This window comes from Trichoderma asperellum, chromosome 3 (genome assembly GCF_020647865.1).
Source record: "Trichoderma asperellum chromosome 3, complete sequence".
NCBI lineage: Eukaryota > Fungi > Ascomycota > Sordariomycetes > Hypocreales > Hypocreaceae > Trichoderma > Trichoderma asperellum.
Genome location: NC_089417.1, coordinates 3,487,415 through 3,515,288, shown reverse-complemented (window position 1 = coordinate 3,515,288; position 27,874 = coordinate 3,487,415). Strand labels below are relative to the sequence as shown.

General features: G+C 51.0%; 13 protein-coding genes across 13 annotated transcripts; 6 read left to right on the top strand and 7 right to left on the bottom strand.

Annotated features, from left to right (window-relative positions):
* Positions 1–916: 916 nt before the first annotated feature.
* Positions 917–1,301, bottom strand: TrAFT101_005758 (uncharacterized protein). Its single transcript, XM_066127581.1, has one exon. The coding sequence runs from the start codon at positions 1,279–1,281 to the stop codon at positions 967–969; it is 315 nt and encodes a 104-aa protein (XP_065983693.1). The 5' UTR covers positions 1,282–1,301; the 3' UTR covers positions 917–966.
* Positions 1,302–1,897: 596 nt separating this feature from the next.
* RPB10 (DNA-directed RNA Polymerase II subunit L) lies at positions 1,898–2,972 on the bottom strand. Its single transcript, XM_024900209.2, has 4 exons — positions 2,912–2,972; positions 2,794–2,855; positions 2,654–2,740; positions 1,898–2,598 (listed from the first exon to the last, which is right to left on the bottom strand). Exons 1-4 carry the CDS (start codon positions 2,945–2,947, stop codon positions 2,544–2,546), a joined length of 240 nt encoding a protein of 79 aa, XP_024760254.1. The 5' UTR covers positions 2,948–2,972; the 3' UTR covers positions 1,898–2,543.
* Positions 2,973–3,219: 247 nt separating this feature from the next.
* On the top strand, positions 3,220–6,180 carry TrAFT101_005756 (uncharacterized protein; the record flags this gene model as incomplete). Its single annotated transcript, XM_024909826.1, has 3 exons — positions 3,220–3,482; positions 3,538–4,361; positions 4,418–6,180. The coding sequence occupies 3 exons, from the start codon at positions 3,220–3,222 to the stop codon at positions 6,178–6,180; spliced, it is 2,850 nt and encodes a 949-aa protein (XP_024760253.1).
* Positions 6,181–6,829: 649 nt separating this feature from the next.
* TrAFT101_005755 (uncharacterized protein) lies at positions 6,830–8,147 on the top strand (the record flags this gene model as incomplete). The annotated part of the gene is made up of 2 exons (XM_024908139.2): positions 6,830–7,029; positions 7,169–8,147. The coding sequence occupies 2 exons, from the start codon at positions 6,830–6,832 to the stop codon at positions 8,145–8,147; spliced, it is 1,179 nt and encodes a 392-aa protein (XP_024760252.1).
* A 929-nt stretch (positions 8,148–9,076) lies between these two features.
* Positions 9,077–10,422, top strand: TrAFT101_005754 (uncharacterized protein). The gene is made up of 3 exons (XM_024903910.2): positions 9,077–9,393; positions 9,446–9,574; positions 9,636–10,422. The coding sequence occupies exons 1-3, from the start codon at positions 9,292–9,294 to the stop codon at positions 9,906–9,908; spliced, it is 504 nt and encodes a 167-aa protein (XP_024760251.1). The 5' UTR covers positions 9,077–9,291; the 3' UTR covers positions 9,909–10,422.
* Positions 10,301–11,169, bottom strand: TrAFT101_005753 (uncharacterized protein; the record flags this gene model as incomplete). The annotated part of the gene is made up of 2 exons (XM_024903909.1): positions 10,301–10,842; positions 11,022–11,169. The coding sequence occupies 2 exons, from the start codon at positions 11,167–11,169 to the stop codon at positions 10,301–10,303; spliced, it is 690 nt and encodes a 229-aa protein (XP_024760250.1).
* Positions 11,170–11,400: 231 nt separating this feature from the next.
* On the top strand, positions 11,401–15,040 carry ALA1 (Alanine--tRNA ligase). Its single transcript, XM_024900274.2, has 3 exons — positions 11,401–11,713; positions 12,001–14,612; positions 14,680–15,040. Exons 1-3 carry the CDS (start codon positions 11,635–11,637, stop codon positions 14,854–14,856), a joined length of 2,868 nt encoding a protein of 955 aa, XP_024760249.2. The 5' UTR covers positions 11,401–11,634; the 3' UTR covers positions 14,857–15,040.
* Positions 15,041–15,084: 44 nt separating this feature from the next.
* TrAFT101_005751 (uncharacterized protein) lies at positions 15,085–16,920 on the bottom strand. Its single transcript, XM_024901916.2, has 3 exons — positions 16,505–16,920; positions 15,460–16,436; positions 15,085–15,384 (listed from the first exon to the last, which is right to left on the bottom strand). The coding sequence occupies exons 1-3, from the start codon at positions 16,806–16,808 to the stop codon at positions 15,175–15,177; spliced, it is 1,491 nt and encodes a 496-aa protein (XP_024760248.1). The 5' UTR covers positions 16,809–16,920; the 3' UTR covers positions 15,085–15,174.
* Positions 16,921–17,009: 89 nt separating this feature from the next.
* On the top strand, positions 17,010–18,665 carry CYS12 (Cysteine synthase 2). The gene has a single exon (XM_024900200.2). The coding sequence runs from the start codon at positions 17,169–17,171 to the stop codon at positions 18,498–18,500; it is 1,332 nt and encodes a 443-aa protein (XP_024760247.1). The 5' UTR covers positions 17,010–17,168; the 3' UTR covers positions 18,501–18,665.
* Positions 18,666–18,971: 306 nt separating this feature from the next.
* On the bottom strand, positions 18,972–20,335 carry TrAFT101_005749 (uncharacterized protein; the record flags this gene model as incomplete). Its single annotated transcript, XM_024906706.2, has 3 exons — positions 18,972–18,980; positions 19,096–19,860; positions 20,192–20,335. 3 exons carry the CDS (start codon positions 20,333–20,335, stop codon positions 18,972–18,974), a joined length of 918 nt encoding a protein of 305 aa, XP_024760246.2.
* A 660-nt stretch (positions 20,336–20,995) lies between these two features.
* On the bottom strand, positions 20,996–24,574 carry TrAFT101_005748 (uncharacterized protein; the record flags this gene model as incomplete). Its single annotated transcript, XM_024908138.2, has 1 exon — positions 20,996–24,574. The coding sequence occupies one exon, from the start codon at positions 24,572–24,574 to the stop codon at positions 20,996–20,998; it is 3,579 nt and encodes a 1,192-aa protein (XP_024760245.1).
* A 336-nt stretch (positions 24,575–24,910) lies between these two features.
* Positions 24,911–25,643, top strand: TrAFT101_005747 (uncharacterized protein). Its single transcript, XM_024900215.2, has 2 exons — positions 24,911–25,073; positions 25,157–25,643. Exons 1-2 carry the CDS (start codon positions 24,963–24,965, stop codon positions 25,352–25,354), a joined length of 309 nt encoding a protein of 102 aa, XP_024760244.1. The 5' UTR covers positions 24,911–24,962; the 3' UTR covers positions 25,355–25,643.
* PIL1 (Eisosome core component) lies at positions 25,472–27,456 on the bottom strand. Its single transcript, XM_066127580.1, has 5 exons — positions 27,164–27,456; positions 27,031–27,091; positions 26,757–26,890; positions 26,500–26,683; positions 25,472–26,441 (listed from the first exon to the last, which is right to left on the bottom strand). The coding sequence occupies exons 1-5, from the start codon at positions 27,218–27,220 to the stop codon at positions 25,807–25,809; spliced, it is 1,071 nt and encodes a 356-aa protein (XP_065983692.1). The 5' UTR covers positions 27,221–27,456; the 3' UTR covers positions 25,472–25,806.
* Between the last annotated feature and the right edge of the window lie 418 nt (positions 27,457–27,874).

The window sequence follows — 27,874 nt, the reverse complement described above, 5'->3', positions numbered from 1 at the left end:
CTTTAACCCATTTATGCTACTACCACCAGCTCTCGAACACGAAGAGGACCAATGTCCACAAAGAGAATAATTACTCTTCTCTCGCTTCCTCTTTCTCTGTTAGACGACGTTGCAGCCTTCAAAGCCTTGCCTGACAATGCGACGCGACGGCTGGCCGTTGGAGGGGCGGGGGAACTGCTGCGCTGCATCTAGTTCTCGGGGAGGAGTTTCTGAAATAGCAACTGGCCACTCACAGACACGATCGGCCACAGAGTGGATAGAGCATGCATAGAGTCGACAGGCGTCGGCGCTTAATTCAGGTGGATGACATGCTAGTCACGATTTGTCGACGAACCAAGACCCCTGGCAGAGTGTGCATGGAGAACATGCGAGGTCGAGCGAAAAAAAAAAAAGCATCCCAAAGTTGAGAGCTGATGGTCCTCGAGTTCTCTCTTCGAAGCCACCAATATGTGTAAGCCAAAACAAAAACTTACTTGAGCAATCCACCGTTGTCAACACGGATTCGCGTTGCTGACTCTTGGGGGGCTGTTGAGTCACAATTAATGGTCAGCCCAAGACTGCCTGCTCCATGCTCTTTATGGGAACTGCTCTCCGTAGCATATGCTGTTGGTCGCAGAGCATGAATCCCCATGGCCCAACTGCCTCCAACTAACCCATGGAGCTCCGTTTCAGCACAACCTCGGCGAAGCTGCTCGACTCAGAGGTGAAAGCTGCAGCCCTCCCACCACCATCGTTCTCGTCACAGCGCCAATCTGCTCGGTTCGTGGTCCGCGATGCCCCTCGACCCCTGTGCTCAGTCCGCAGACGAGTTTCCTGACCTCGCTGATTGGCAGCGTTCGACCCGACGATCTGGTCCCGGCGCTACTGCTGCTACAAAGCTGGTTAGGCTCGGCCACGGCCCACCAGCATTCAACCACCCGCCTGTGGGTCGCCGATGGTCTTCTTCCCCGAGCCTGAGCGGAGTCGCTAGAGCCTTGTTGTGCTGTATGTGTGTGCGAACATGCAGATAAGGGCATGGATGGAAGCTTCTGGCCGGGCGTAAAGCGGCGTTCGAGGCCGAGCAGAAGGGGAAATAAGTCGGGGATAGAACTTGTCGCAAGCGCTGTGAAGCTTTAAGGCTCTTCGCGTCGCGTCTAAAGCTTGCTGGCCTTGCGGACTCGGCTTGGCGTGGGATTCTGCTTGACTGGCACTGCATGTGGCATTTCCCTGCTCTACTGTGAAGCACATCACTACAGCCTGTTGCAGCAAGTGGTACGAGGCTAACTCATATATCATATACATAGTATATGCATGGGAATGGTCCACTCTCGGGCCGTGGTTGCTGTCCTGAATCTGAAACCTCACAGCTTCGAGTAGGTTTACTGCTGCCACTGAGTTACTTTGTACAACAGAATGTTAGGGTAGCACATGGCGGAATTGTGGTCATCTCTCATCTCAAACTGCATAGCCGTGGATGTCTATATAAAAGGGCTCTTCCCACGGTAGCCGCAGCATAAATCAGCCTCATTTTGTTAGCTACTAGTATGAAGTGGTATGCCGCACTTACACGAATCAACATCGAGCAAGCTGCATGGAAGCATGACCACTTCGACCCAACACGCCAATAGCGATGGAGTGAGCTAGTGTTAGTGAATGCCAGCTGTCGTACTAATGGAGGTTTGCACCCAACAGCTGAAGAAGAGGCGTTTATGCAATGCGCTCGATGGGTGCATACATAGCGGCCCCCCCAAGGATCTAGTGTTAAACTTACTGGGAAATAGTTGAGGCTGACTAGGAAAACAACACAACTAACTGATGGGCCTCTTCCCTCATGACGACGACGACCGCAAAGCTGTCCGCCCATGTGCTCGCGTTTACATGCTTGTAATTAGTAAACATCCTCTTACGCGCTGCATTGATGAACTGCAGTTGATGCGTAATTCTGACGTCTTCCTCTATCACGCTGGAATCAATACGCGCAATCTAGTTCGCATTACAACAGAAATTGGGCTAAAACTGCAACTCTGACTCAGTTATGTTGCACTATGAATATGCTGGATTGACAAGACCACAAGACCTGAAGTTAACCACCAACACGCATTCTAGGAACAACGGCTCTGTGGCGTATGCACATGACGATAGGAAGCGGTGAGTATCTAGCTTTGCAACTATCCACTTGTATCTTGCGATACTGGGTGTCATACATGTAGTATGACGCAGGGTCTCATTGCTTTGAGGGATAACAGCTCTACTCCACCTAATCCAAAGCCGGATCTTGGCCGTGGTGGAATATCAAGATTCCTCCATGCAGCATCTTACGATTCATCTTTATCCCCGCCCAGAAGAAAGATTTCGATAGTGTGTTAGGTGGTTGCTATGAGGTGCTGAAAGATTGCGTAGTAATAAAAAAAAATTCTTCGTTCGACCATCACGGCGTTTCTACGGCCTCGCCGTCATCGTTGCAATCTGATTTTTATTCTCATCCTTGCGCCAAGCCACAAAATGTAATAACAAGACCCAAAAACGCCAAACTGTGCATCATATCCATCTATTTGATCAAAATTTTATGCCGACTCGTTCAATCTCTGCTTCTTTTCGTTGCGTCCGTCGGGAGTGTACCTAGGAGAGTGATTAGCAATCAGGGGCTTCTTCAAATTTCGTCGCTGTGCCGTACTTTAGAAGCTTCTCGATGAGGTCGACGTGTGTCATGATCATGCGTCGGCAGCAGTAGCGCTTCAGACCTAGCTCATCCATGGCATCGCTTTCTTAAAGTTAGTCCCGAGATCTGTCTTGATAGTTGAAAGGGTTTCGTACCCATCGGTCTTGCGCGGGTCTGCAATCAGCTGGAGATAGCGCTCCCAAAGGTCGCCAGTGACCTATTGTAGTTAGTCATCGTCGTTTCTGGTAATATAAGAAGCGCCTGAGTGCCTACCTTTCCACAAGAGAAGCAGCGGATGGGAATAATCATTTTGGCGATGTGATGGTGAATGTAGTTTGGAGTAGAGAACCTGGCAGCGGGAAGAGTTCCTTGGATCGACGCGGGTAGCTGAAAATATTATTGCCGCCGAGGTTCTGCCGCACGGTGCTTATCTTATCGCTGATAGCTGGAAAAAGTTCACGGCGGCACCAAAATTTCTGCGGCGCATTGCTTCTAGCACTTTGAACCAGTAACTTGGTGCATTAGCCTGCCAATTGCCTCCCAAATTTCTCAACTTTGGCAATATTTGAACTCTTGTCAAAATGGCGGGCCACAAGATCTCCAAGCCCAAGGACGACCCGACCAAAAAGAGAAAGAGAGACCTAAACGAAACCGACGCGCGATCAAAGAGATCAAGACAGCCGCAAGCAGATTCTACGGCCAACGGAGACGTTGAATCCGAAAAACTTCAAAATGGGGAGGATATCATTAGTCGTTCTCATGACGGAGAGACTGGCTGGAGACTATCTAAGCCCATGGGTGGTAGAATGCTTGACATTGATCCAATCCTAGCTCAGGACGACCAGTAAGAGGCCAATTCATTTCTTGTTCCCTACAAGGACTATTCTGACGTCTTTCAGATACTTAATCTTGACGTACAACACCTCCGTTCAAGTATACACAGCTAGCGACTCGCTTCTCCTGAGACGAATCTCGATAGGCGTCATCGATTCCTCCGCGCAAAAGGGCAACTCTCCTGCAACCATTGTTGCGACTAAGCTGTCTCTCCAGAACCCTGAATACCTCTGGGTAGCTTGCTCAGATGGTCACATTTATTATGTGAAATGGACAGAGACAAACGAGACGCACCAGTCCTTCCAGACTGTAACGGGAACTGCCAAAGCTATCACGGTGACAACAACGAATGCTTCGGGTGCAGAGGCTGATATTGTCGTCGTGGCCGAATCGAATGGCGCAAATCGGATGGAACTGACCGCATATGGAGGCGATATTCTATCTTCCCCTCTGTCAAAGAATATATTAGCCGTCAAGAAGCCAGGCAATGGCCTGCATCTGATTGAGTCTAGCCAAGACGGCCTTGTTTTGGTTGGCGCTTTCAACGACACTCTATTCCTTGGTGTGGCATCGCAGGAGCAGCCAACCAGCTTCGAACAAATTCAGTACGATTTCTTTTCTTTCGAGGTCCCAGATCTTATCACCACTCTTGACTTCAGAGTGTACTCAGCCTCAGCCCTCTCTGGCAACAAGAGCAAAGGGCAACGAGATTCCGACAAAGTAGTGGATGTTATCGTTGGTGGAGCAAGAGGAGCTATTTATCTGTACCACGATGCCTTATCTAGGAGTCAAGCACTTGGTAAAGCCAGCTCAGCTAAAGATGGAATCCAAGCGCAAAAGTTTCATTGGCACCGGAAGGCAGTTCATGCAGTCAAATGGTCTCGCGACGGTATGTTTTACGTATAAAGTATTTCTCCGAACGCGATTATCTAACATTCTGTGTAGGCAATTATATGATCTCGGGAGGCTCCGAAAACGTTCTTGTTATGTGGCAGATGGATACCAGTAGAAGAAATTACCTTCCGCATCTGTCTGGTAGCGTAGAGAACATTGTTGTTTCTCCTAGCGGATCATCCTATGTTGTACACCTAGACGACAACTCCACAATGGTCCTATCAACTGCTGAAATGAAGCCGACGACATATGTATCTGGAATTCAGTCCGCCGCCGTTGAGGCTACGACGCCCAAGGATTTGCTCGTACAGCGTGTCTGGTCGGTAGCGAACCAAGTACGACGGCCTATACCTGCTGCGATCAAGGCAACGGAGCCTTCCAAATTTCATGTTTGCGTTGGCAACGGCCGTCAGGCTACAATGACGGGAGAATTCTCAGCGCCGCTGTTGCAGACTTTTGATCTTGAAACCTTTATGAGCGTTTCTAAGCAAGCATTGGCCCGCACGCAGCCTACCGATGTGAACCTGACAAACAAGGGCTACGCCATTGAAGAGCCAGTCGTCACACATATCGCCTTTTCTGCGGATGGAAAGTGGTTGGCTAGTGTTGATGATTGGGTTCCTTCAAACAGGGATGCTGGAACTGTCAGTGGCGACGCGGGGGAGCAATTCCTCAAGGAAAGACATGAGTCATATCTTAAATTCTGGCAAGTCAATGATGAGGACAGCTCGATTGCTCTTGTATCGAGGGTTAATGCTCCACACGCAACGAGCCACCCAGAGACGGTTCTCGATCTTGCATCGAACAATGCCTCAACGTGCTTTGCCACTATTGCCGGAGATGGTATTGTTCGCCTATGGCGACCCAAGGCCCGCCAGCAACAAGGATCACGAAGATCAGAGGGCACAACAGAATTCACCTGGGTTTGCTCCCAGGTGGTCCCCATTGGAGACGGACTGGCTCGAAATGCCATTGCAGATATCCCTAATGACGCCTCAGTCCCCGCCAAGGCTCAAGGTCGCCTTGCATTTTCAGAAGACGGCTCTACGCTGTTTGCAGCATTTGGAGCACTTGATACAGGAGCCGTGTATGTGATCAACGCAGCTTCTGGTGAAGTCGTCAAGGTTTTGGAAGGGCTTTGGAAGAAGCAGCTGCATTCCCTGCGAGTTCTATCGCAATATCTTATTGTGCTCTCTGCAGAGCTACATGTCTACGACGTTGTGGGCGATGACTTACGGTATGGAATCGTCATGCCCAAGGGCTCTAGATCCGATGAGTTGTTACAGCTAGCTGTTGACTCTGTGTCTGGCAACTTTGCCCTCACTCTCCCTGTTGGAGATACTTCTAGCATAGGAGTCTTCCACCCTAGCGATCCAGAGCCGCTAATTGTTCGAAACACTCCTCACCGGGTTGTGAGCCTTGTTTCAGTGCCCGGCACTAGTGGATTTGTCGCTCTGGATGACGTGGCTCAAGTTTGGACCATTACAGAGGGATCAAACGCCTCAACTATTCTCGCTGCTCAGCCACTCCAAGATTTGCGACTCGACAGTGTTTCTGAAGAAGCCGAAAATGGCAAACTCGACATCGTTCTTGGCGGAGATGCTGATAGCGACGATGAGATGGAAGAGGCCCAGAACGCAGACGAGGACGTGGAGATGGACGATGACGATGTGCAAGCCAACATTATACCACAGCAATATCTGGCGGACATTTTCGATGCTGCCCCAGCCTTTGCGGGCGCTTCTATTGAAGACATGTTTTACAAGGTGACTAGCCTCCTCGCTACCAAACCGCTGTCAGCCGGTACTGTATAAAGATGAACAAAAGTCGTGTTTTTTTTGGGGGGGAGAATTAATGCTGTAGGTGGAACAAAGTTTATAAAAGAGAAAGATGTGCGTCTTTGGTATAGCCAAAAAGAGGGCTACCAGGTTATTTAGGATGATGAAGCCGAGATATTGTTGAGTGCAAGATATCAGACGCAGGAACAAGCCCGCAATTTACATGTACATAAAACCCACTTTTGGGTATCGGCGAAAAGGATGTGGTACTATTCCGATTTAGTTAACTCTACAGATTATTGATACATACAGCATGGGGAGTACAGTATGTAATAGATTCGATTTATCGAAGCACCAAGGTTCACATCTTTTTGCCGTTTTGCGTTCGTTTACCGGGATCGGCCGGCACTACAGTGCGGGGGAGTGGAGAGATGGGCAGATGAATGGCTTCCAAGGGCGTATGGCGCCATTGGCACCACCATTGACGTTGCTATAAAAGATGCGCAGACAGAGGCTGGATATTTGAACCGATATGCTCGGATAAACCATAGCGGCTCCCTCAGGAAGCAAGCAGATTGGAGTAGCATATTTACGCTTGTGTGTGTTTGGCACCACCGCCTTCAAGGCACTCTTTGGCTCTCTTATATACGTCTCTGGCCTCGTCATCTGCCATACAGCAAGCGTCATGTCGTTTACGTCCATCCCCATCCTCGACCTGGAGCTGTCCAGGGACCCGGCCACCAAGCCTGAGTTCCTTGACCAGCTTCGCAATGCACTCATGGAGGTTGGCTTCTTGTATCTCAAGAATGTGGGCATTTCAGATGAGCTATGGGACGAAGTCATCAAGGAGGGTAAAAGCTTCTTTGACATTCCCCAGGAAGAAAAGTATGATTTAAGCATCCTTGCATTGAATTCCCCTTTCAAGTACTCATACGCGTCATATGCACAAATACACACATATATATGTATATGCTGGCTGTGGCCTTTGACTCGATAAGAATCTTGCTTGCTAAAGCGATTATAGGCTCAAGATTGAAATGAAGAATGCGCCATCCTTCCTAGGCTACTCCCAGCTATCCGCAGAAATCACAGCCGGAGCCGTAGATCACAGAGAGCAGATTGATCTCTCAACCGAGCACGTCCTCCCAGGCCCGGGCGCGCCGGCGTACTACAACCTGCTCGGCCCCAACCAGTGGCCTTCGGAGGAGAGCGCGCCAAAGTTCCGCAGCACTTACACCGAGTACATGCGCCAGATGGGCGAAATCACCATGTACTTCACCTCGCTGATTGCCGAGGCCATCAAGCTGCCGAGGGACGCCTTTGAGAAGTACGTCGAGGCGGAACCGCAGCACAAGCTCAAGATCATCAAGTACCCGGACCTGGCAGAGCTGGGACTGCCGGCGGGCGTGCAGGGCCAGGGCGTCGGGCCTCACAAGGACAGCATGCTGACGAGCTACCTGCTCCAGGCCACAAACCACCGCGGGCTGCAGGTGCAGAACGTCCAGGGCGAATGGATTGACGCCGCGCCCATCGACAGGACGCTCGTGGTGGCCATTGGCCAGGGCATGGAAGCCCTGACGCAGGGCGTCTGCGTGTCAACGACGCATCGCGTGCTGTCGCCAGAATCCGGCACCGGCGCCCGCTTCAGCATCCCCTTCTTCCAGGGCGTCAAGCTGGACGCCACCTTTGAAGAGCTCGAGACGGTCGGCGTCGGCCGCGTGCCCGAGGACATCAGGCAGCAGAGGCAGAGGATTGTGGAAAAGAGCGGCGGGCGCATCGACGACGTCGAGTTCACGTTCCGCAGCGGCGCCGTGGCCAGCACCTTGGGCGAGGCGACGCTGCGGAACAGGGTCAAGAGCCATCCGGATGTGGGGGAGCGCTGGTACCCGGAGATTCTGAAGTCGATCCGCGAAGAGCAGGCGCTGGCGGCGCAGAAGCAGGCGCTTCGTGATGCGCCGAGGCCGGTGACTAATGCGGCCTCTACAGCTGTCGAGGCGCATTAGATGGTTGGTTGATGTTGGGTTGAGTCATCCATGGCAGAATGTGACTTTCCCATGGAAAGGAGAGCAGGCTGATGATGGAAGCAAGGTCTAGCCCAGATTGGCTTGTCCGTTAAACACAGTGAATAATAAAGAAATTGAGCAAATTGAACACTTGGTGACAAGGCTTTCCCCAGCGAAAACTAGATTGGCTGTTTGGCTCCCTACTACCTAGTACCTAGTAGGCCTTGAAGTATCACCGACTATCATAATATCAATGTCACCCCTTGGTGAACCGCGTGTGCCTTCAGGATCCACATCGACGGCATTGTGCCCTCCATGTACATGAATGACGCATGGCTTTGTTTGCTCTTGATCAAGTACACTCCGTACCGTTTGCTTGGTTTGCTAGTACTATTGGCAATGCCTTACCATGGCTGTGGCGATGTTTATCGGCAGGCCCACCACTTTGGCATGTCTCTCCTCCACACACCACGATCATCCACCGCGGGAGAGAGACGCAATGCGTGCAAGAGACCGTTTGGACAATTCCCACTACGATAATGCATGGCTTATCGGCTCAGCACTGTGCATGAAAATAGATTATCAGGAATCCCAGAGAAAAAAATAATAATAAGAGATGGCAGTGAGGCAGCCCGGCAGATCAACCCGGCGCAAGCGGGAATGATGCACAACCAAGGAGTTCCATTTCGTCTCGGTGAAACACGCTCGGAAACGCTTTGCTACACGATCTGCCGCAGAATGCCAAGGCACAGCCACGCCGTTACGTGCGTCGGCAGCAATGGCCGATTAATGCTATTTATGTACTTGTTCATTTAATTACTGTAGGTATTTGCTTAATAAAATAAAGATGGGCAGTTTAATAAATACAAGGGCCGCCTGCTAGTTCCAAGACATTTTTTTGTTCCTATTGCAGCAACAAATGCTGGGCATTTCTTGTTCACTGCTGTATTCCCTTCTTTCCCTCTCCCTTTTTTGAAGTTGCTCTTTCTGCTTGATAGCCTGGTGCTTGACCGCTCTGTTAATCTCTTTTTATCTTGTTTTTCTTTTTAATTTTTTTTTTCCACCTCTCTCTCTCTCTTGCTTCTTCCATCATTTTGGCGCCCAGAATATAATCTCCTCTGATTCAAGAAAAACAATCGTCAAGATGCCGAGTATTGGATTCATGGCGCTGAAAGCGCGAGACGACGATGTGCCTTTTGGCTTCGTGAGGGAGGATAATGAAATCATCCCATGGCGCTACAGCAAAGTAGGTGGTCCGGCTTCTGATAGATTGGACAAGCCATTGACAAACGCAACAGCAAGCATTCATCGTGAAATGGTCTATCATGGCAGGTGTCGTAGTGTTGATCTTGTTATTCCTCTTGACGAGCTGGCTCCATCTGAGATCGAGAGTCAAAAAGGGCCTGCCACCGCTGAGATATCACAGAGTGAGTGTTGGCATCGTCATGTGTTATCGCCTGCACACCTATACTAATGGATCTTGAATAGTTCTTGGTCAGAACGCCGAGGCAGCCAGCTGCTGCTCAACAGACAAACGGATGGGTTCCGCAGACAAACAATCCGATGGGTGGCTACTACATGGGCACCACGGCTCCTCCACCGGTATACGATCCAGCCAAATTTCCCATGTACTCGGGCCATACAGATCCAGAAAAGGTCGATTACGCGCGAGAGCCTACCAGACGAGAGGCCGAAGCAAACCCTGCACCAGATTATTATGACATACCTCTGGGACCGCCTCCTGCAGCTGCGACGAGATAAATATGATGACGAAAGCGAAGAATATTTGGCTTCAAAGAACAGGTCATCCAGCGGCATTCATATTGGAGATGGCAAATTACTCGTAAAACTTTCGTAATGGCAAAGGGTTACATATTTAGTTGAGATCATGCTCTATGTATACCTAGGTAGTGACAATGTGCAGGCGACGATATTCCATGTCGGTCTTGATGCTTGAGCACCTAGAAAGAGTAAGTTGGCAGTGACGGAATAGATAAGAAACGCAGAAAATCCTAAAAAAGAGAGAAGCCAGCTGGAAAAAATAAGGAAACAAATAAAAAGAAAACAAAAACTCCCAAATTTTATGCTCCGGGTATATTGCACGTATAGCGCTGCTCTGTACTTTTGGCTGTAAATCGGTCATCTTGAACACATCAATCAATATCCATGTCATCGCACGCATCGTTTATGGGGAAAGCATTGGCCGGCGCAGGGTCGACGTGCGACATCGTTTCAGTCGTTGTCTCTGACGCCATGGTATTGTTGTGCATCTCGCTAGTATCTGGATTCTTCTGTCTATCTCTTGCTCGCCGGCGGGCTTCAATGATGGCCCTTCGCACGCCGTCTTGCGATTCTGGTACGGATATGGACTTGGGGTCGCTATAGAGGACCAGCTGCATGCCAGCCAGCTCACCCTCGTCGTTTGCAAGAATTTGTCTGGGAATACGGTTCTCCTTGAGGTGCTTCTGGATATCCGGCAAGAAGATTAACTTGCCCTCGTCGTTGTCGCTGTCGGAGGAGAGCTCGGCATCCAGGTCGTAGATGTACACCTTGTGCTTGGAGTCGTCCAGTTGCATCGTCTCATCGCTGCTCTGTGATTTCGCCGCCTTTGCACGTCTAGTCGATGAAGTTGCGGCTGCATTAGCATTGGCCGATGGTGTCTCGACGGGGACGTAGAGTTTGGAGCCGTCTTGTTCTGCGAGGTCGGCACGTTAGCTAATCATGCCTCGGCGATGTGCATGTGGTGGGTGACATGCGCAGTTGGCCGCCACTATCGAGGCAGTCTTGCACTGCATTGAATGGCGGGACCGCGCATGAAGGGAAAAAAAAAAGAAGGGAAAAGAGCAGTAGAAACAATCAATAAAGTATACTGACCAATATTCAGCAGGCTGAGTCGCTTGGAGAGCCGCTCGTTGTCCTGCGACTCGGCCTTCCTCTTGCGTCGCGGGTGCTGCCTCGCTTGGTCGAAACCCTCCATAAGAATGCCTGGCGCGGGCGAAGACGGGCTCTGCGTCCCCAGCATGTCGCTGCCGGACTGTCGCTCTTCTCTCACTTTGCTTCTGCGTTGCCGCCTCTGCTGAGACTCACTCGCCGGCTTCGCCTCGGATCACCAGCCCCCTGCCGGATTGGGAATTGAGTCAGAGGACAAAGAGAATCGAGGAGAGACGGTGATGCCGCTTGCTGTGAGCCACTCGCTGTTCGCTGTTGCTTGCCGCTGATGTGGTCGCTGGCCAGGCCGCAGTCACAGTGCACCAGCTGCTGTGCGGCGGCCAGAAGCGGGCGACGGCCCTCGCTCTTTGTAGGCTTGAGTCACTCTTGTAGAAGTTTCTACAAAACCCACCCGCCACGGCTGCACCCCCTCCGCCGATTGCCTGCCGACGCATCGCCGCACTCGACCCTGCACGCTCGTCCTCGCATTTCCCCATCGCCACTGAGCCCGAACCAGGTTTTTCTGCTGCAGCGCAGGCTTCTCCAGACATTCGCAAGCATGACGACGGGCAACTGGCCCGAGGCGCAGGTGCGCAAGACCTTCTTTGATTTCTTCGAGCAGAGGGGTCACACGCTGGGTAAGTCGAGGCGAAAAAAAAAAGCAGCATTTTTTGTCTGGGCATCACCAACTTCCCCTCCAAGTGGCGGGGTCGTGTAGATGATTGCCGAGTCTTCTGCGGAGCATCGCAGCACCAAACACAAGAGATTCTGCGGTAATCTGCAATGCCCAATGTATTGCGCAGCTACAATGCTGTGTTGTGATTCTATTTTTTTTTCTCTAGTCATCATGTCATCCCATCATCGAGAGCTACAATCAAATTGACCATCGTTGCGTGCTGACTCTTTTTTTTCCCCCCTTCTCCAGTGCCTTCTGGTTCCGTCGTCCCTCACAATGACCCGACCCTGCTCTTCACCAATGCAGGCATGAACCAGTTCAAGCCCATTTTCTTGGGCACCGTCAACAAGTCCGATCCCATGTCAAGCCTGAAGCGCGCTGTCGACACCCAAAAGGTCATCCGCGCGGGTGGCAAGCACAACGATCTCGACGATGTCGGCAAGGACAGCTACCACCACACCTTTTTCGAGATGTTGGGCAACTGGTCATTCGGCGACTACTTCAAGAAGGATGCTATCGAGATGGCGTGGGAGCTTCTGACCAAGGTGTATGGCCTTGATCCTTCACGGCTCTATGTTACATACTTTGAGGGTAACCCAGCCCTTGGCCTCGAACCCGATCTGGAAGCCAAGGAACTGTGGAAGAAGACTGGCGTGCCCGAAGATCACATTATTCCCGGAAACATGAAGGATAACTTTTGGGAGATGGGTGACCAGGGTCCTTGCGGTCCTTGCAGCGAGGTACACTACGACAAGATCGGAGGACGCAACGCCGCCAGCCTGGTCAACATGGACGATCCCATGGTTGTCGAGATCTGGAACCTCGTTTTCATGCAATTCGACCGACAAAAGGATGGAAGCCTGAAGCCCCTTCCCGCGAAGCACATTGATACCGGTATGGGTTTTGAGCGTCTGGTGTCTGCACTCCAGGACACCGCCTCCAACTACGCCACTGATGTCTTCACCCCTCTATTCAAGAAGATCGAAGAAGTCACCGGCGCGAGACCATATACCGACAAGTACGGCGCAGACGATGTTGATGGCATTGATACTGCTTACCGAGTCGTTGCAGACCACATCAGAACCATGTCATTCGCCATTACTGACGGTGCCGTGCCTAACAATGATGGCCGTGGCTATGTCATTCGACGTATTCTCCGCCGTGGTGTCCGATATGCTCGCAAGTACCTCAATGCAGAGATCGGCTCATTCTTCTCCAAGATCCTACCTGCCTTGGTTGCGCAGATGGGCGAGCAGTTCCCCGATCTTGCCAAGAAGCAGCTAGATATCCAGGAGATCCTCGACGAAGAAGAGGAGGCCTTTTCCCGAACCCTGGATCGTGGCGAGGCTCAGTTTGAGAGATATGCTGCCAAGGCCGCCAAAGATAACGTCAAGAAGCTGGATGGAGATGTTGTGTGGAGACTCTACGACACATTTGGTTTCCCTGTCGACTTGACCAAATTGATGGCTGAAGAGCGAAGCTTGGATATTGACGAGGCCGAGGTTGCGGTTGCCCGTGAGAAGGCTAGGGAAGCTAGCAAGGCCGTCAAGGACTCAGTACAGACATTTGCAAAGCTTGATGTCCACCAGATTGCCGAGCTCGACACACAGCTCAAGGTCCCACGAACGAACGACGACGCAAAATACCTCAAGGGCGACAGCAAGGGCAAAGTTCAGTACATCTTCAATGGCAAGACTTTTACCAAGTCGACCAAGGATATCCCCCCAAATACCGCCATTGGTGTTTTGCTGGACAAGACCAACTTCTACGCCGAGTCTGGTGGTCAGGTTGCTGATACTGGTCGCATTGTCATTGACGATGTTGTCGAGTTCAAGGTCATGGACGTGCAGGACTTTGGTGGCTATGTCCTCCACAGTGGTTACATCGAGTACGGAGAGCTCAACTCTGACGATGAGGTCATTTGCGAATATGATGAGCTTCGTCGTTCTCCCATCCGTAACAACCACTCTGGTACACACATTCTCAACCACTCTCTGCGGGAAGTGCTTGGCGAGGATGTCAACCAAAAGGGCTCTCTGGTCGACAACGACAAGCTGCGTTTCGATTTCTCACACAAGACCCAGGTTAAGCTTGACGAGCTAAAGAAGATTGAAGAGCTCTCAAATAAGGACATCCGTGCCAACTTCAAGATCTACGCCAAGGATGTGGAGCTAGACCTTGCACTCCAGATTGAGGGTCTTCGTGCCGTCTTTGGCGAGACCTATCCCAACCCTGTGCGAGTTGTGTCAATCGGCATGGACGTTGAGACCATGCTTGCCGATCCCAAGAAGCCTGATTGGCGACAGTACAGTGTTGAGCTTTGCGGTGGTACTCACGTGGAGCAGACCGGTTTGCTCAAAGATCTTGTCATTGTTGAGGAAAGTGGTATCGCCAAGGGCATCCGTCGTATTATCGCTTACACGGGTGAGGCTGCTCACAAGGTCCAGCGCGAAGCCAAGCTGTTCGAGCAGAAGCTAGTAGACCTCGATAACCTTCCATTCGGCCCCGAGAAAGAGGCTGCAGTGAAGACCGTCTCACAGGAGCTCAGCCAGCTGGTAATCTCAACGCTGACCAAGGACGAGTTCAACCAGCGTTTCCAGAAGATTGCCAACGCTGTTGTTGCCGAGCAGAAGAAGAAGCAAAAGGCGGAATCCAAGACTGCTATTGACACGGTTACCAAGCACTTTGAGGCGAACAAGGAGAGCCAGTGGTTCGTTGGCCGACTGCCCATCAGCGCAAACGCCAAGGCCGTGGGTGAGGTCATCAAGCACTACCAGTCCAAGGACAAGGAAAAGTCTGTTTACCTGTTTGTTGGCAGCCAGGAGGAGGGCGCTGTTGCGCACGGTGTGTATGTTGGAACAGTAAGTCACTCTGCCAATTCATGACACTAAAAACCTAAAGATTCATATCACTAACATACCATTCTAGCACTTGGCTTCACAGGGAGTTACTGCTGAAAAGTGGGCTGCCTCCGTGTCCGATATCATCGGTGGCCGCTCTGGTGGCAAGGAGCCGTCTCGCCAGGGCCAGGGAACTCAGCCGGAGAAGATTGAGGACGCTGTTGAGACTGCACGGAAATGGCTTAGCGAGAAATTGAAGCTTTAAATAGGGAGAATTTTATGTATTATAGTAGCTATATCGTTTCTGGCCAAATTGAATGGTATATATGCATGGGTGAAATGGGAAACTACGGGGTGACAGGAATTAGGGTAAATAGGTAGCCAGATGGGACAAAATCTTATTAAAAAAAATACACACATATATATAGGAAATATAGATTTCATCCAAGTAGCGTATGAGGGTTTTCTATCAAGAAAGATGTAATCATACAATGCCTCATTCATTGCTCATAATTGTATTTATACAAGTCGTGTGAAAAGGGGGGCGGCTGAGATATCTATATACACATATATACATATAGAGTTACACAGTAACCATGACACTAGCATTTCTATAATGCGACAGGAGAGGATTCTCTCCGCTTCGTGTCTCCGTATCCTCGACATAGGCCCATCGGCGCATGAAGTCTCCGTGGGACATGACGCGGGTGAGCTTCCCGGTGATGGCGCGGTAAATGGCTTCAGTGATGTTGAAGTCTGTGGGGAAGAGAATGTCAAAGTAGCCCTGGTGAACCTGTATTATTGTGACTGTTAGTTATCGAGTCTTGCTTTGTTGGGGCGGGGGAGAAAGAGGGCTGTGCCAACTTACAAGAGGAGTCGTGACGGGCACCATTTTTCGCTGGAACCGCGTCTGCACGACGGGGGCGTTGAGACCCTTGATGGCCTGGGGGAGAGAGTCGAAGTCAGAGGTGAGGAGGCGGTGGGCGGGGAAGAACTTTTCCAGGACGTCGAAGAATTGCATCAGCCTGGTTGGGATGAACTCGGCCTGTGACAGATTGGCGGCGAAGGGCATCTTGGTGGACATGTACCGAAGAACAGGGTTTGAAGGATAGGGCTTGGGATAGTTGCCTCCCGTGGCGGCATGGCGCACACGGAAGAATCTGGCAGCCAGGGGGTCCAGCTCATGGACGTAGAATTCATAAAAGTCGCCGTCGCCGTCGATGAGCACGTGGCCCTGGAGTGGCTCCTCCGTCGTAACGTCATATCTGATGCCATCATGGGAGAAGTTGTCAAAGACCTCCATGGCGAGGAAGAAGCACGGCGAGGGGACATATTGGTCCCATTCGAAGATGGACTTGTTGATGATCTCGACCTTGTCTGCGTGACCGCGAGATTCGGCAGTGGAGAGGAGATGGCGGTTTTGGAGTGCCGCAAGGGAGGAGGAGATTTCGATGATGTTGAACTTGGTGCGGGCGTAGACCTGCGGGTCAGCCGCGCGGATGTAGTCGAGGATGTTGAGCATGAGTGTGCCGCGGCCGGCGCCCATTTCGAAGATGAGCAGGTCGTCGTACGGATACGTGGTGAGGCGGTAGTTGGAGACGAGATAGCGGGCAATGGCCTCGCCGTAGAACGGCCTGAAGAGCTCTGTGGGGGTGTGCCAGAGCTGTCTTGTCGCGCTTTCGCCCTCTTTCTCGTCGAGCAGGTCTTCGAATTCGGTGTACCGCCTGCCGAGGTCGGCTTGGAATTCTAGCTCGTCGCGCATGGAATTGAAGTCGAAAGGCTCCCCTGGGCTGAAGATGACGGCCTCCTTGGAGAAATATCCGTAGGAAGGGTTGTAGAGACTATCTGTGATGTTCCGTCGTCAGCCCATAAACCCCCATATAGAGGTGGATAGATTGCACCACATCACGTACCGTCTATAAAGTCGCGAAGAAGCATCTTCACCTTCCGAGGCCGCTCAGTTCTCGTCTTCAATTCCTGCAGCGAGATGTAGGGGTACTCTGCAAACTCTTCTCTTCGATCCTCTGGCAAGATGTGCGTTCGTTGCTGCCAGCGACTCTCGTTCGTCTTCATGCCCCGATCTATCGAGGCTCTTGTCACGAGCCCGCGAGTTGGCTGTCTATGTCTGCTGGCGAGGCCATTGCGCAAACCCTGACATCCGCGCGGACGATGTCGAAACAACTGGCGAAAGAGGTGAGCCACAATGGGAGAATCCATGACTGTCCCCTCGGTTTGCGGCTGTTTTTGACGGGTCACGATAGCCTCGTAAAGGATCGAATGTTTCCTCTTAGCTATTGGGTAGATCCCGCAGCTCTGGCTCGGAAAGTGGTTTGTTCCGGGAAGTACATACTAGACTAAGGGCTGCCCCGCGAACGGTTCCTGGGTACGTACTCTTTTTTTTTTTTTTGGCGCTGATTTTCCGCAGGGATCTGGATGACATCAGAAAAGTCTTGAATTGGCAGTTTCCATCTCGCGTGATTCATGCTTTGCTTCTGAGACGTCCAATAGTCCTTCAATCAGCAATGGGGGCTTTATTGTTATGATTATGGTGAGACATATTCGGCGAAGGCAAGCAGCATGTCATTGAGCGACCATCCCAAGGCATATGGCACCGCAGCCATTGCCGTTGCCTTTGCGGCCGGCATCGTCGCTACCCTGGGTTTTAAAGAGCTGTATCCCGAGCTTGAATCCCGATATCAGCACAACCGATTCCAACGCAAACGCAGCAATGCGCGGTCAACAGATCCTCGGCGAAGCAGTTTCTTCTGGATGGCGCCAGTGCAGCTTGAAGACCATGAGCCGACGCCGTCATCATCTCGTGCCCCAGCGATTGCATCAAACGGCATCGAAGGATGTATCGGCAACACCCCCCTCATAGAGATACCATCTCTCTCCCAAGCCACCGGCCGGACCATCCTCGCAAAGGCCGAGTTTCTCAACGGTGCGGGAAATAGCCCCAAGGACCGAGTAGCTCTCAACATCATTTTGGAGGCTGAGAAACGGGGACTCTTAACGCCTCACCAGGGCGACACCATCTATGAGGGAACAGTGGGCAGCACGGGCATTTCTCTCGCTACTCTGGCGCGCGCAAAGGGATACAAGGCCCATATCTGCATGCCTGATGATCAGGCCTTTGAAAAGTCGGATCTTTTGATTCACCTCGGCGCAACGGTTGAGAGAGTTGCCGTTGCTCCCATCACCAGCCCCGATCACTTTGTCAACTTGGCCCGGAGGCGCGCCACGGAGCACACGCAGTCATCTACAGACGGCAGCAAGGGCTTCTTTGCGAATCAGTTCGAAACCGAATCCAACTGGCAAGCCCATGCTGTCAGCACAGGCCCGGAAATCTATCAACAGACAGATGGCAACCTTGACGCATTCGTTGCTGGCGCTGGAACTGGTGGCACGATATCTGGGGTGGCGAGGTACCTGAAACTGGATGCAAAGATGAGCAATCTCAAGGTTGTCCTGGCGGATCCCCAGGGAAGCGGGTTGTACAACAAGATTAAGCACGGAGTCATGTATTCGTCTACTGAAAAGGAGGGCACCCGGCGAAGACAGCAAGTCGACACAATGGTGGAAGGAATTGGTATTAATCGTGTGACGAACAACTTTGAAATCGGCAGAGATTTGCTCGACGATGCGGTCAAGGTGACGGATGATCAAGCTTGCCGCATGGCTAGGTGGCTTGTGGAAAATGACGGCATCTTTGTGGGGAGCAGCAGCTCTGTTAACTGTGTTGCCGCTGTTGTCACTGCGATGAGACTGCCCCCTGGGAGTAGAGTCGTCACTTTGTTGTGTGATTCTGGCACTCGGCATTTGAGCAAGTTTTGGAAGAATATCAAAGAAATGGGCCTAGAGGAAGAAGAGGCCACGGATCTCTTTACTGAGCTGGGGATATCAGAATGATGATGAGGTTATTTGAACCCACAGCTTATGACCTAGTACATAAGAATAGCTTTCTAAGCAGCAGCACATATGCATGATATGGGGAGTGATGTAACATAACAACATCAAAGATCAAAGATCTATTAGCGATCTAAGTTGAGAATAGAGAAAATAGAGTACATGGCTTCACAGCACCACCATGTTTGTGATGTGCACGCATCGCCAAAAAAGGACATACCGATGAGGGATTGAGATGTAGAAGAAAGAAAGAGGAGAAAAAAAAAACACAGTTTGGCGCCTGAAGTTCTTGAGACCTTCATATCAATTCCCGAAAAAGCAAGATAAAAATTTTCCATAACTCCCATCATAAAGAAAGTTCCATCCCAAGCACCCCGTAGGAAACAACGAAAAAAGCACATTGAGATAGTATCTTCGTACCCCTCGGAGCAGACGCGGCGCTATCAATCATTATTTTACTTTCTCGTTGCTTCCTTATGAGAACTGTGGAATCGCTTTTGTTAATGCTGATCTATAATGCAAAGGGAGTGTATCGAACATGATACACAGGAAGAGAGAGACAGAGAGAAACAGACAGAGAGAGAGAGACAAAACATACCTTCCAACGATTACCGCAATTCATACATTCGCAAAATGTCGTCATCGGTTCATCGGCACTTCGTGTCTGCGCCTGGGTATAGCTGACTCGCTTCTTCTTGCACTTGCCGCACTCCAGACTGTCACTGATGCTCTTCTCAGCCATTGGCACCTGGGCCTTCTTCATGTTCTCCTTCTCCAGCTCGAGTTCCATCTTGCGTTGATCCTCGCTCTTGAGTTCCTCGTCCGTCATGTTGACAAACTTCTCGGGCGAAATGTCTCCTGCCATTACTCGCTTGCCCAACTCCCGGTTCGACTTGTTCTTGAGGTTTGTGAATAGCGATCGGATCTTCTTCTTGTATTCAGGGGTCTCGCCTTTGAGGAGCGTGAATGCGGCGCTCTCGACGGCAACAGCCCTGGCGATGACGTCGGTCTCAGACTCGATTGATCGGTAGGCCAGGCCGTTGTAGATGAGGCCGATACACTGGTTTCGGACGTTGGATTCGGTTCGCTTGATGCTAACGCCGTCGGTATCGAACTTGCGCTTCTCGGGGTCGCCCTTGAACGCCTTCTTGGCGCCGCCGGCGGAGGATGCGTTGCTGGATGGGTTGGGCGGGGATGCGGCCGCGGGAGCCGACGGGGAGCCCATTTTTGCCTTTTGCAGCTTGGAGTTCTTCTCCTGTTCGACGAGCTTCTTCCACTTGATCACCAGTTCGGAGGCGGCCCGAGCAATCTCTTTGTTGGGATTTGACCGCAACTTGCCGACGAAAACACCTGCGCGCGTGGCCTAATAGTTTTGCGACAATTGATGTCAGACAGTAGCATTTCGAAAACAGCTGCAGACAGGCAGGAAGAAAGAAAAAGAGAAAGGAAGGGATTATATAGCAATACAAGAAAGCTGCGATTGGAGGCAATGATGGACAGTGACGGGCTTTCAGTCGGCGGAACGCCTCCAAAACTTGACAGCTAATCAGTCCAAATGGAGCCCATCCCATCCCATTCACTGCCCATATAAGACAGAAAGCGTGTAGAGAATGGAAGCTAACGCCTCCCTTCTCTCTCGGAATCACTCCTCAAAGATAAGTGATGCGACTTAAAAAAAAAAAAAAGACACTTACCCGCAGCATCTCTTCTGTCGGCGATGCATCCTTCTTTAGCGTCTCCAGCAGCTTCAGCGCATTCTCCGGAGGCTCGTTGGCGGCCACCACCTTGGTCAGCGCCTTTACGCGCGACTCGAGCTCACGCTGATCCATGCCCGGCATCTTTTTTTTATGTGCCCTTGCAAATAATCTTCAAAGGCCAAGAGAGAGAGCTGAGGAACGACGAAAGCCCCAGGGCGAAGCAGGAGAAGGAAGTACAGCCGAAGACTAGAAGACGAGGCTTTCAGAAGCAAATACCGTAGCAGAGGCAAAAAAAAAAAAGATGCAAGTTCTCTCTGTCTCTTTTCTGCCCACGCGGCGCGCGGCGAATCAATTCGTCGCATACGGAGCTGCTGGCGCTGGAAATGGCGTGGGCGGGACGCAAGGATTCCGGCATTTAGCCGTCGTGGCGTGAAGACGTCTGGAAGGATGGATGCGTGCAGCGGGTCACGTGCTGAGGCTGCTGTGCTGTTAAGATGTTTCGTATCAAGACGATGAGATGTTCTTATTGCGGTATATGCTGTCGTTTATTTTGCTTATTTATGAGACAATATGTAAGCAACCTACCAAGTGCGTCAATAAATGGAGTGACTGTGCCTTGTGCTTTGGCTATGAAGCCGAAACGTGCTCATCACATGGGATGAACTCGACAAACTCCATAAGACATTGCTCTCTATCAGCTTGAACACCAGATTGCACTTCCACTATTCCAAAACCCCAAAAAGGTTTTCCACTTATATCAGATTTAAATAATTCGCAAATACCGTTGCCCCCTCTCCCCTATTACTTCCGTCTGCTTGTTTTCCTCCGCTTATTGGCCCCAGAGCCGTCCTCCATCTCCGGAGCCTCCCCCTCGCAAGCAATATTCGCCCTCAGTCTATCTACTGCAGCAGCCATCCGCTTGCTTCCTTGAACTCTCTGTCTGGGAGCAAACGTCTCTCTGGCGCCAGCACCAACACTCCCCCCAAAGAATCTTGTAATGTTGCTTTGCGTTCCTTCAATCTCTCGCTTATTCATATCCCGAATGACCGGCACTAGCACTTCATCTGTGCGCTCTTTGCTCCAGCCAATCGTCGCCATGAGATATTCTCTCAGCCCTGCCACATCTGGCACGCCCCATTGAAACGGCTCCGTGCTGCTATCGACCACAGGATGAAGGTAGGCTTCGTAGACGGCTGGGCTGGGAAAGGCAACCGGCAAGAAGAGTTTGGTTGCTTGTGCCTTGCGAAACTTGCGCCGGAAAGAAGAGGAAGCATCAGCCTCCTTGGGTCGCACTTGGGATTGAACCTCATGCCACCACTCGCGGAATTTTTCAAGCCCATCCTTGCCGGGAAATTCAGAGAGGATTTCCACGGCCGTGACTGGACCGACTCCGGGTAGTCCTTCTGTATAATCCGATCCCAAAAGCTGAGCGAGAGAGATGAGCTGTTCTCGAGATAAAGACATTTCCTGATCAAGATCTGAGCCAACGTAGCATTCGACAAACTTGTTGCTATTAAACATGTTTTTGTAAACTCGCGTTCCTCCAAAGAGGAAAGTATCCGAATCATCTGTAACGATGCCGTCTACCATGTTGAGTCGGACTAGCTCTGCACACTGCGCTTCTGCTTCCATTGGCGCGGTGATGTATGGGATGCCGAAGAGGCGAAGCAAAGCTTGACACTCTGTAATCATCGTCTGCGTCACTTCGTCTGCGTCGCGACGGTCTTTCTTCTGCTGGCTTCGAAGAGCTCTCAGTTCTCTTTCATAATCCTCCCTGTTCTGTTCAGTAGATTTGTTGTTCAGTTCGCTGGCGAATCGAGCGTGTTCCTCGGCTTCTTCAGCCATTTGTGCCAATAGCTCCTCGTCTTCAGGGTCGCTGAATTCATCGTACTCTTCACTGCCAAAGAGCTCTTCGTCTGTAATTGTGGTGTTCCCAGGAATAGCCACAGCTGGAGTTTGATGAAGAGGAATATCCTCAAATAAAACGGAATTGACAGGCAGATCTTCTTGAATTATGAGGTTTTCTGCTGGCTGAACATCTTCAAATTCAGGTTCTGGAGAGTCGTAGCTGTCCTGTGCTTCCGCTTCTATAACAGGTACAACTGGAGCACTGGGAGCCTCAATCATAGGAATCTCTTCAAACTCTGGCTCAAGCGATTCGCCATTTTCTTCTTCCCTCTCTTTATTTTTAGGCTGACTTGATTCGGCACCAGGCGCTTCTATGCCTTCATCTTCTTCTTTGTTTTGGTCGACCTTTGCGGGACTGAAAACTGGTTCCGGTCCAGGTGACGGAGGTATTTCGATGATCTTAACATCATCACTACCATCTTCGTCATCTGAAGATCCAATCTCAATCAATTGGTCTCTTAGCTCTCGTTTCCGAAGCCTTTCCTCTTCTTCAACTTCTGCTCTATCTTGAGCATTTATCTCTCTTTCAACATCCTGCTGTTTCTTAATAGCTTCTCGGATATCTGTATCGTTGTCTAGTAACCAAGGAGGGAGCGGTTTAGGACCATCTTCTTTCTGCGGTTCAATCTCAAAGCCACCGCCTGATTCGACTTCCTTTTCTTCAGTGTCTGGTCTGGCATTCTCCACCCCACCAGCCGTCACTACAATTGGCTTCTCCTCTGATACTTTTTTCTTCGCAAAAAGAGAAGATCCCCAATCCAACTTGGGAAATGGGAGAGGCCCATCGAATGGATTCTTTTTGTTCTCGAATACTGGCTTCGGTTGAGCTTTCTTCATCTTTCGTGACTTGGCCAAGATTGCTTGCATATCGTCCTCGCTATCACTGTCTTTCTCCTTTTCCGTTGTTATTGGGACATCTTGTCGTTTTGGAACGGCAGCATTGGCTCTATTGTTTACGATATGCGCGATCATAGAACCCCCGCCGCGGCCGATAGGCCTGGGTGCTTCCACCGCGACTTGAGTCCACTCCGGCTTCTCTCGGGATTCATCCTCGACATCTGACTCCTCGTTCGGCTCTTGGCCAATACCGTGTTGATTCTGTAACGATAGAGCAATAGCAAGATTAAGATCATGCTCCTCTTCAGGATGCATCAGTTCTGTAGGCTGATCGGCAAGCAAGTTCAACGTCGGCTCTAGTTGTCCATCAACAAACAGAGATCCCTCGCCAGCATCTTCATCGACAGCTCCCTGTCTGTTGCTTGCGTAGAATTGTTGTCGTCGATTATTAATGTCCTGAGCAGCCTCAAGACCCGCAGAAGCAGACTGTGATAGTTTCGGTAATCGGTTAATTCCCACAATCGGCACATCTTCGAAATCTTCTTCCTCTTCGCTCTCCTCTTCTTTTGTCTGATATTGGAATTGGATGGCATCCACATCGATTGGCTTGTGAGCTTCTCCAACATCCTTCTCTTTGCTGACTACTCCGAGAGCCCAGCCTCCCTCCACGCCTTCATTCTTGACCAGGATATACTCTCGGTCCCTTTCTCCAGCGATTCGAGCATTGACATTGAGCGTCAAGTCAGTGCCCAGCATTCCGACTTCATACATAAGCCGCTGTGTGAGGTGATTTCTCTCCTTAACTCTTTCGATCTGAAATCTCGAGAATGCCATGCGATCGGGGAACATGTCGTCAAGCTGTTCCTTGCTCAAGCCCATTCTCAGACGACTCCTCAGTCTAGCAGCATTGAGAATATTGTATCTATCCGGTGGTGGAAGGCTTTTGAAGAAGTCGCCATCAAAATCAATTTTGCTAAAGTCGTACAGGTTGATATCCTCTCCGTTATTAAATTGTCGCGCATACTCTTCCAGTTCTTCGACGCTCATTATTCGAGGATCGTCTGGCTTCCCCATTGATGCGATACCGTTTTCAAGCTCAGGCAAGTGATAGGCATCCTGCTTATAGAACTTGCGGTTCCGCATTCTCTCCTGCTGGGACATACCAATCTCATCAACATAGACCAACTTGCTGACATCAGGAATGACTTCCTCCTCTTCTTCCGCCGCTCTTGATGCGTGTGGCCTTTCGCTTTCTCTCCTGCGTTTCTCTTCTTCCTCTTCGGCAAGCCGCTGCATCTGGATAGCCAGGAGCTTTCCTGCCGTCCTGATAGCATCCTCTCGTCTTCCTTCACGTCTTTGCTTGCGCTTCTGAATGGTTGCTCTCTTTAGTGCTGGGGCACCACCATCAAATACAAAGACTGGTAGGATGCCAAACCAGAGGAGCTTGCAGATGCGCCGAAAGAATCCCACGATATGAGAGTTGCGAAGCGCATTGCCTTCTTTATCACGGACAGCTTTAAGAAATTGATATATCCATATCGAAGCATCCACGGCAAGACGCTTCCGATTGAGCGTTGCCAGATTGGTAGGCCGTGCACATGGCTGGATCACTGTCCAAAGACCGTTAACGCCCATGGCGACGACACGGGCTTAGCGAAGGCCCGCGACTGACTGTGTTGGCTAGTCGAAGGAAAAAATCATTGCGATGATGATCGCGCGAGATCAACTCGCTTTAAAAGCAGTCCGTAGAGGCGGACAGATAAACAATTGTCTCTCACGTTAAAATGCGACGAAGAGAGGTTCAAGGTTCACGATGCGTTGATCGCAGTGACGCTATTACTAGCAGAAGCCGGTGGAGCCTGCAGGGTCTCTGGAGTCTTATCCATTGGCCCATTGAGCTTATCGCTTTAGAGATCCGTTGACAAGCCACTTGAATGGAGATTCGCTGCACCTTTTCCTCCAAGGTTTAATTCCCCTTGCACCTCCATCCTTGAGCTGCTCCAGGCCAAGGCTAGTCCTCGCAATGGACAAAGATGAGGCTCACGACTATCTTTCGTCTCTCTTGAACCAGAACCTGCGCATCCACACCACCGATGGCCGCATGTTTCGGGGAACCTTTAAATGCACAGACCCGGTTTGTTCCCCCCGCAGCCATAACTATGAGCATCGGCATTTACATCATGACGTGGAATGCTAACCTCGCCACCGATGCTATAGGACATGAACCTCGTGTTGGGCAATACACATGAATACCGACAACCTTCGAAAGAGGAACTCGGTGCTGCTGCGGCAAATGCTTCTGGCGACTCGGTCTCCCTAGACATGACGTCTCGATACCTCGGCCTCATCGTCGTTCCCGGACAGTACATTGTGAAGATGGAAGTCGAGCAATTTTTGAGCCAAATGAAATCCTAATTGGCATTATTTTACGAAAGGAATACTGTATCGATACATTTTACGTTATGGACCGGGGACTTTGATTTTCACTGCAATTGCGGGACGGCGTTTAAACGGTTGACATATACTTTGATGGGAATATCAGGACCACACAGCGATGGATACATAGACGAGTATATTTAAGGAGTTATTCTCATCCAGATAAAAGATTTTACAACTCTCACAGAGGTATTAGTGAATAGCCGCGCGCCAAAGAGCTATCCGATAAGAGTATTAAAGCAAATTTACCCAGCCAAGCGATAAACCCAGCCTTGTCCAAAACTCCTCCGCCAAGTTAGCGGCATTCAAATCGACGACATTACTGGTATTAGCCCCTGCTTTCCAAGCCCGAGGATCTCATTTACCTGCCCCTAGCTTTTATTTTTCTTTAGTTTTTCTTTTCTTTGTTGTGTAATATGTTGCCGGGCGTCTTAAGCCGCGAGAACTTCTTGGGATCGGCCTCGTGTCTCACCATTCATACCACCGTCACTGCCTATAACAGAGTGGTGACGCTCCTCCTCTTCCTCCTCCTCCTCTTCTGCTTCGCTTTCAGGTTCTACACCTCGCGCTTCCCATGACTGGTTGTCGTTCAGCGGTACATCCTGATGAGATAAGTCGTGGCCCTCTTCTCTGGCTTGGATAGTATTACGGCGTCGCTGAGACAAAGTTCGCGATCGGGTAGAGAGCTTGGAGCTCACGGCGGCATTGGCGGTGACCCAGTTGGTAAGGGCATCTTCGCAGTCTTGGATGATGGCCTTGCTGGCTTCATAGCCGTCATACGCCGCTCGGGTTTCGCCAGGAGTCACGGGAGTGTCGTCGATCAGCTCGAGGAGGTGTTTTCCGTAGCCGGCAATAATGGCAACCTTCTCGCAGTGTTCGCGGAGGGCATCGAACTGGTAAGAATAAGCAGCTTTGACCTTTTCGCGTGTGATATTGGAGAGCTGGGCCTCTGCCACGAGCGATTCGGCCTCGGCGCGGACTAGCTCCTGTTCCAGCACCACGATCTTGGGAGAGTTGGGTTCCTTGTACTTTAGCTGGGCGATCTGGTCGGTGATTTTTTGTTTACCTGGCAGAGGTCAGTATATGGAGTGTCAAGGATATATCAAAGGCCACAATTGTCTTACGGTCCCGGCTAGGCTGGACAGATGCCTCGATATTACGGATGCTCTTCATGGTAATGCGATATTGGTCGTATCGGTCGACGTATTGATCTTCAAGTTCGCCGATTTCGTAGAGGAGAACACCGATCTTGTCAGTGACGTCAGAGACATCTTCGTCGGTGGCTTCGCCCCAAAGGGACAATTGTTGCTAGAAAGAAGTGAGCAAATAGAATTCTCGACGAGAATGATCAAGACGGCAATAGGGAGAAGAAAACACATACGGCCACATCCATGCGCTCCCTGGCGACGAGCTCCAGGCTTCGCATAACATTCTTCTCCATCTTCACGAGCTGGGATAACTTCTTGGCCAGATCTGGCCCGAAGGCGCCACCGGCTCGGCCGCGGAGAGCATGGCCTGCCTCATCAGTTAGCTGACACCAGTAACGCTTTGCCCTTGAGGCGGATACGACGATAGGAGCCAGGATCGACGTGAGAGCCATCTCAGTCAATCCTACCGCGGATAGTTGGTGCATAAATCGCTGTCGCAACACTCACCCAAGCTTCCCTTCCCAAAGAAACGACCAGACTTGGTGGACGATGGGGGCGGCGGCGGACTCTATCCATTGACTGCGTCAGTCTCTATATGCGGCAGTGGGACACGATGAAAGTCAGTCCGGAGTCTCCATACCTGAAGCTGCGAGGCCGTGGGCGCGCGGGTCTGGCGCATAGAATACGTTCGGTGCATTATGGCGGTGTGGCTGAGCGCTAACAGAGGTTGCGATTGTGATCAACGAAGCCTATACAGCTAGAGAAAAGAGCGATGGTGCTGCGGTAGAGATTGAGCACACAGGAAAGGGACCGGCTGCGGTGTCTGCAGCAATAATACGAGGGGGAGAAAAAAGATGTTCTGACGCGGGAGGGGATGGATGGGGAGAGTCTAGGTGATTATAAGAATGCCCGGGATAATGGCTGGGCAGATTTTACGCGGAGCTGGCGGATCGTCATCGGCTTGCACAGCTGTTGCGCCGGAGCTACGTCATGTCAGTGACGCCCCAGTAGCCTGAGCCATTGCAGCTCGGGAGCCTGTTTGAGCCTTAATAGAGGGGAGCTCAAAACTTAACATTAGGCCTAACAGCCCATCTGTACTAGCGCTGGGCTCTGCTCAGTGGCCGCTTTGGGGAGCAACAGCGCCTACGTCAGATCAGGGCCCCGGGACTTGCGGACGATGGTGACTAAGGCTCACCTCTCGCCTGTACCTACATCAAACATTTTGCTGGATTGGAACGTCCTTGACACCGCCAAGCCCCGCGGACTGAGACACAGCGCCGAATGCTGGTCTGCTGGCGGTGGTGGGCCATGCCGCATTTGGCTTGAGATGTTGGAGAAGCTGGCGATGAGC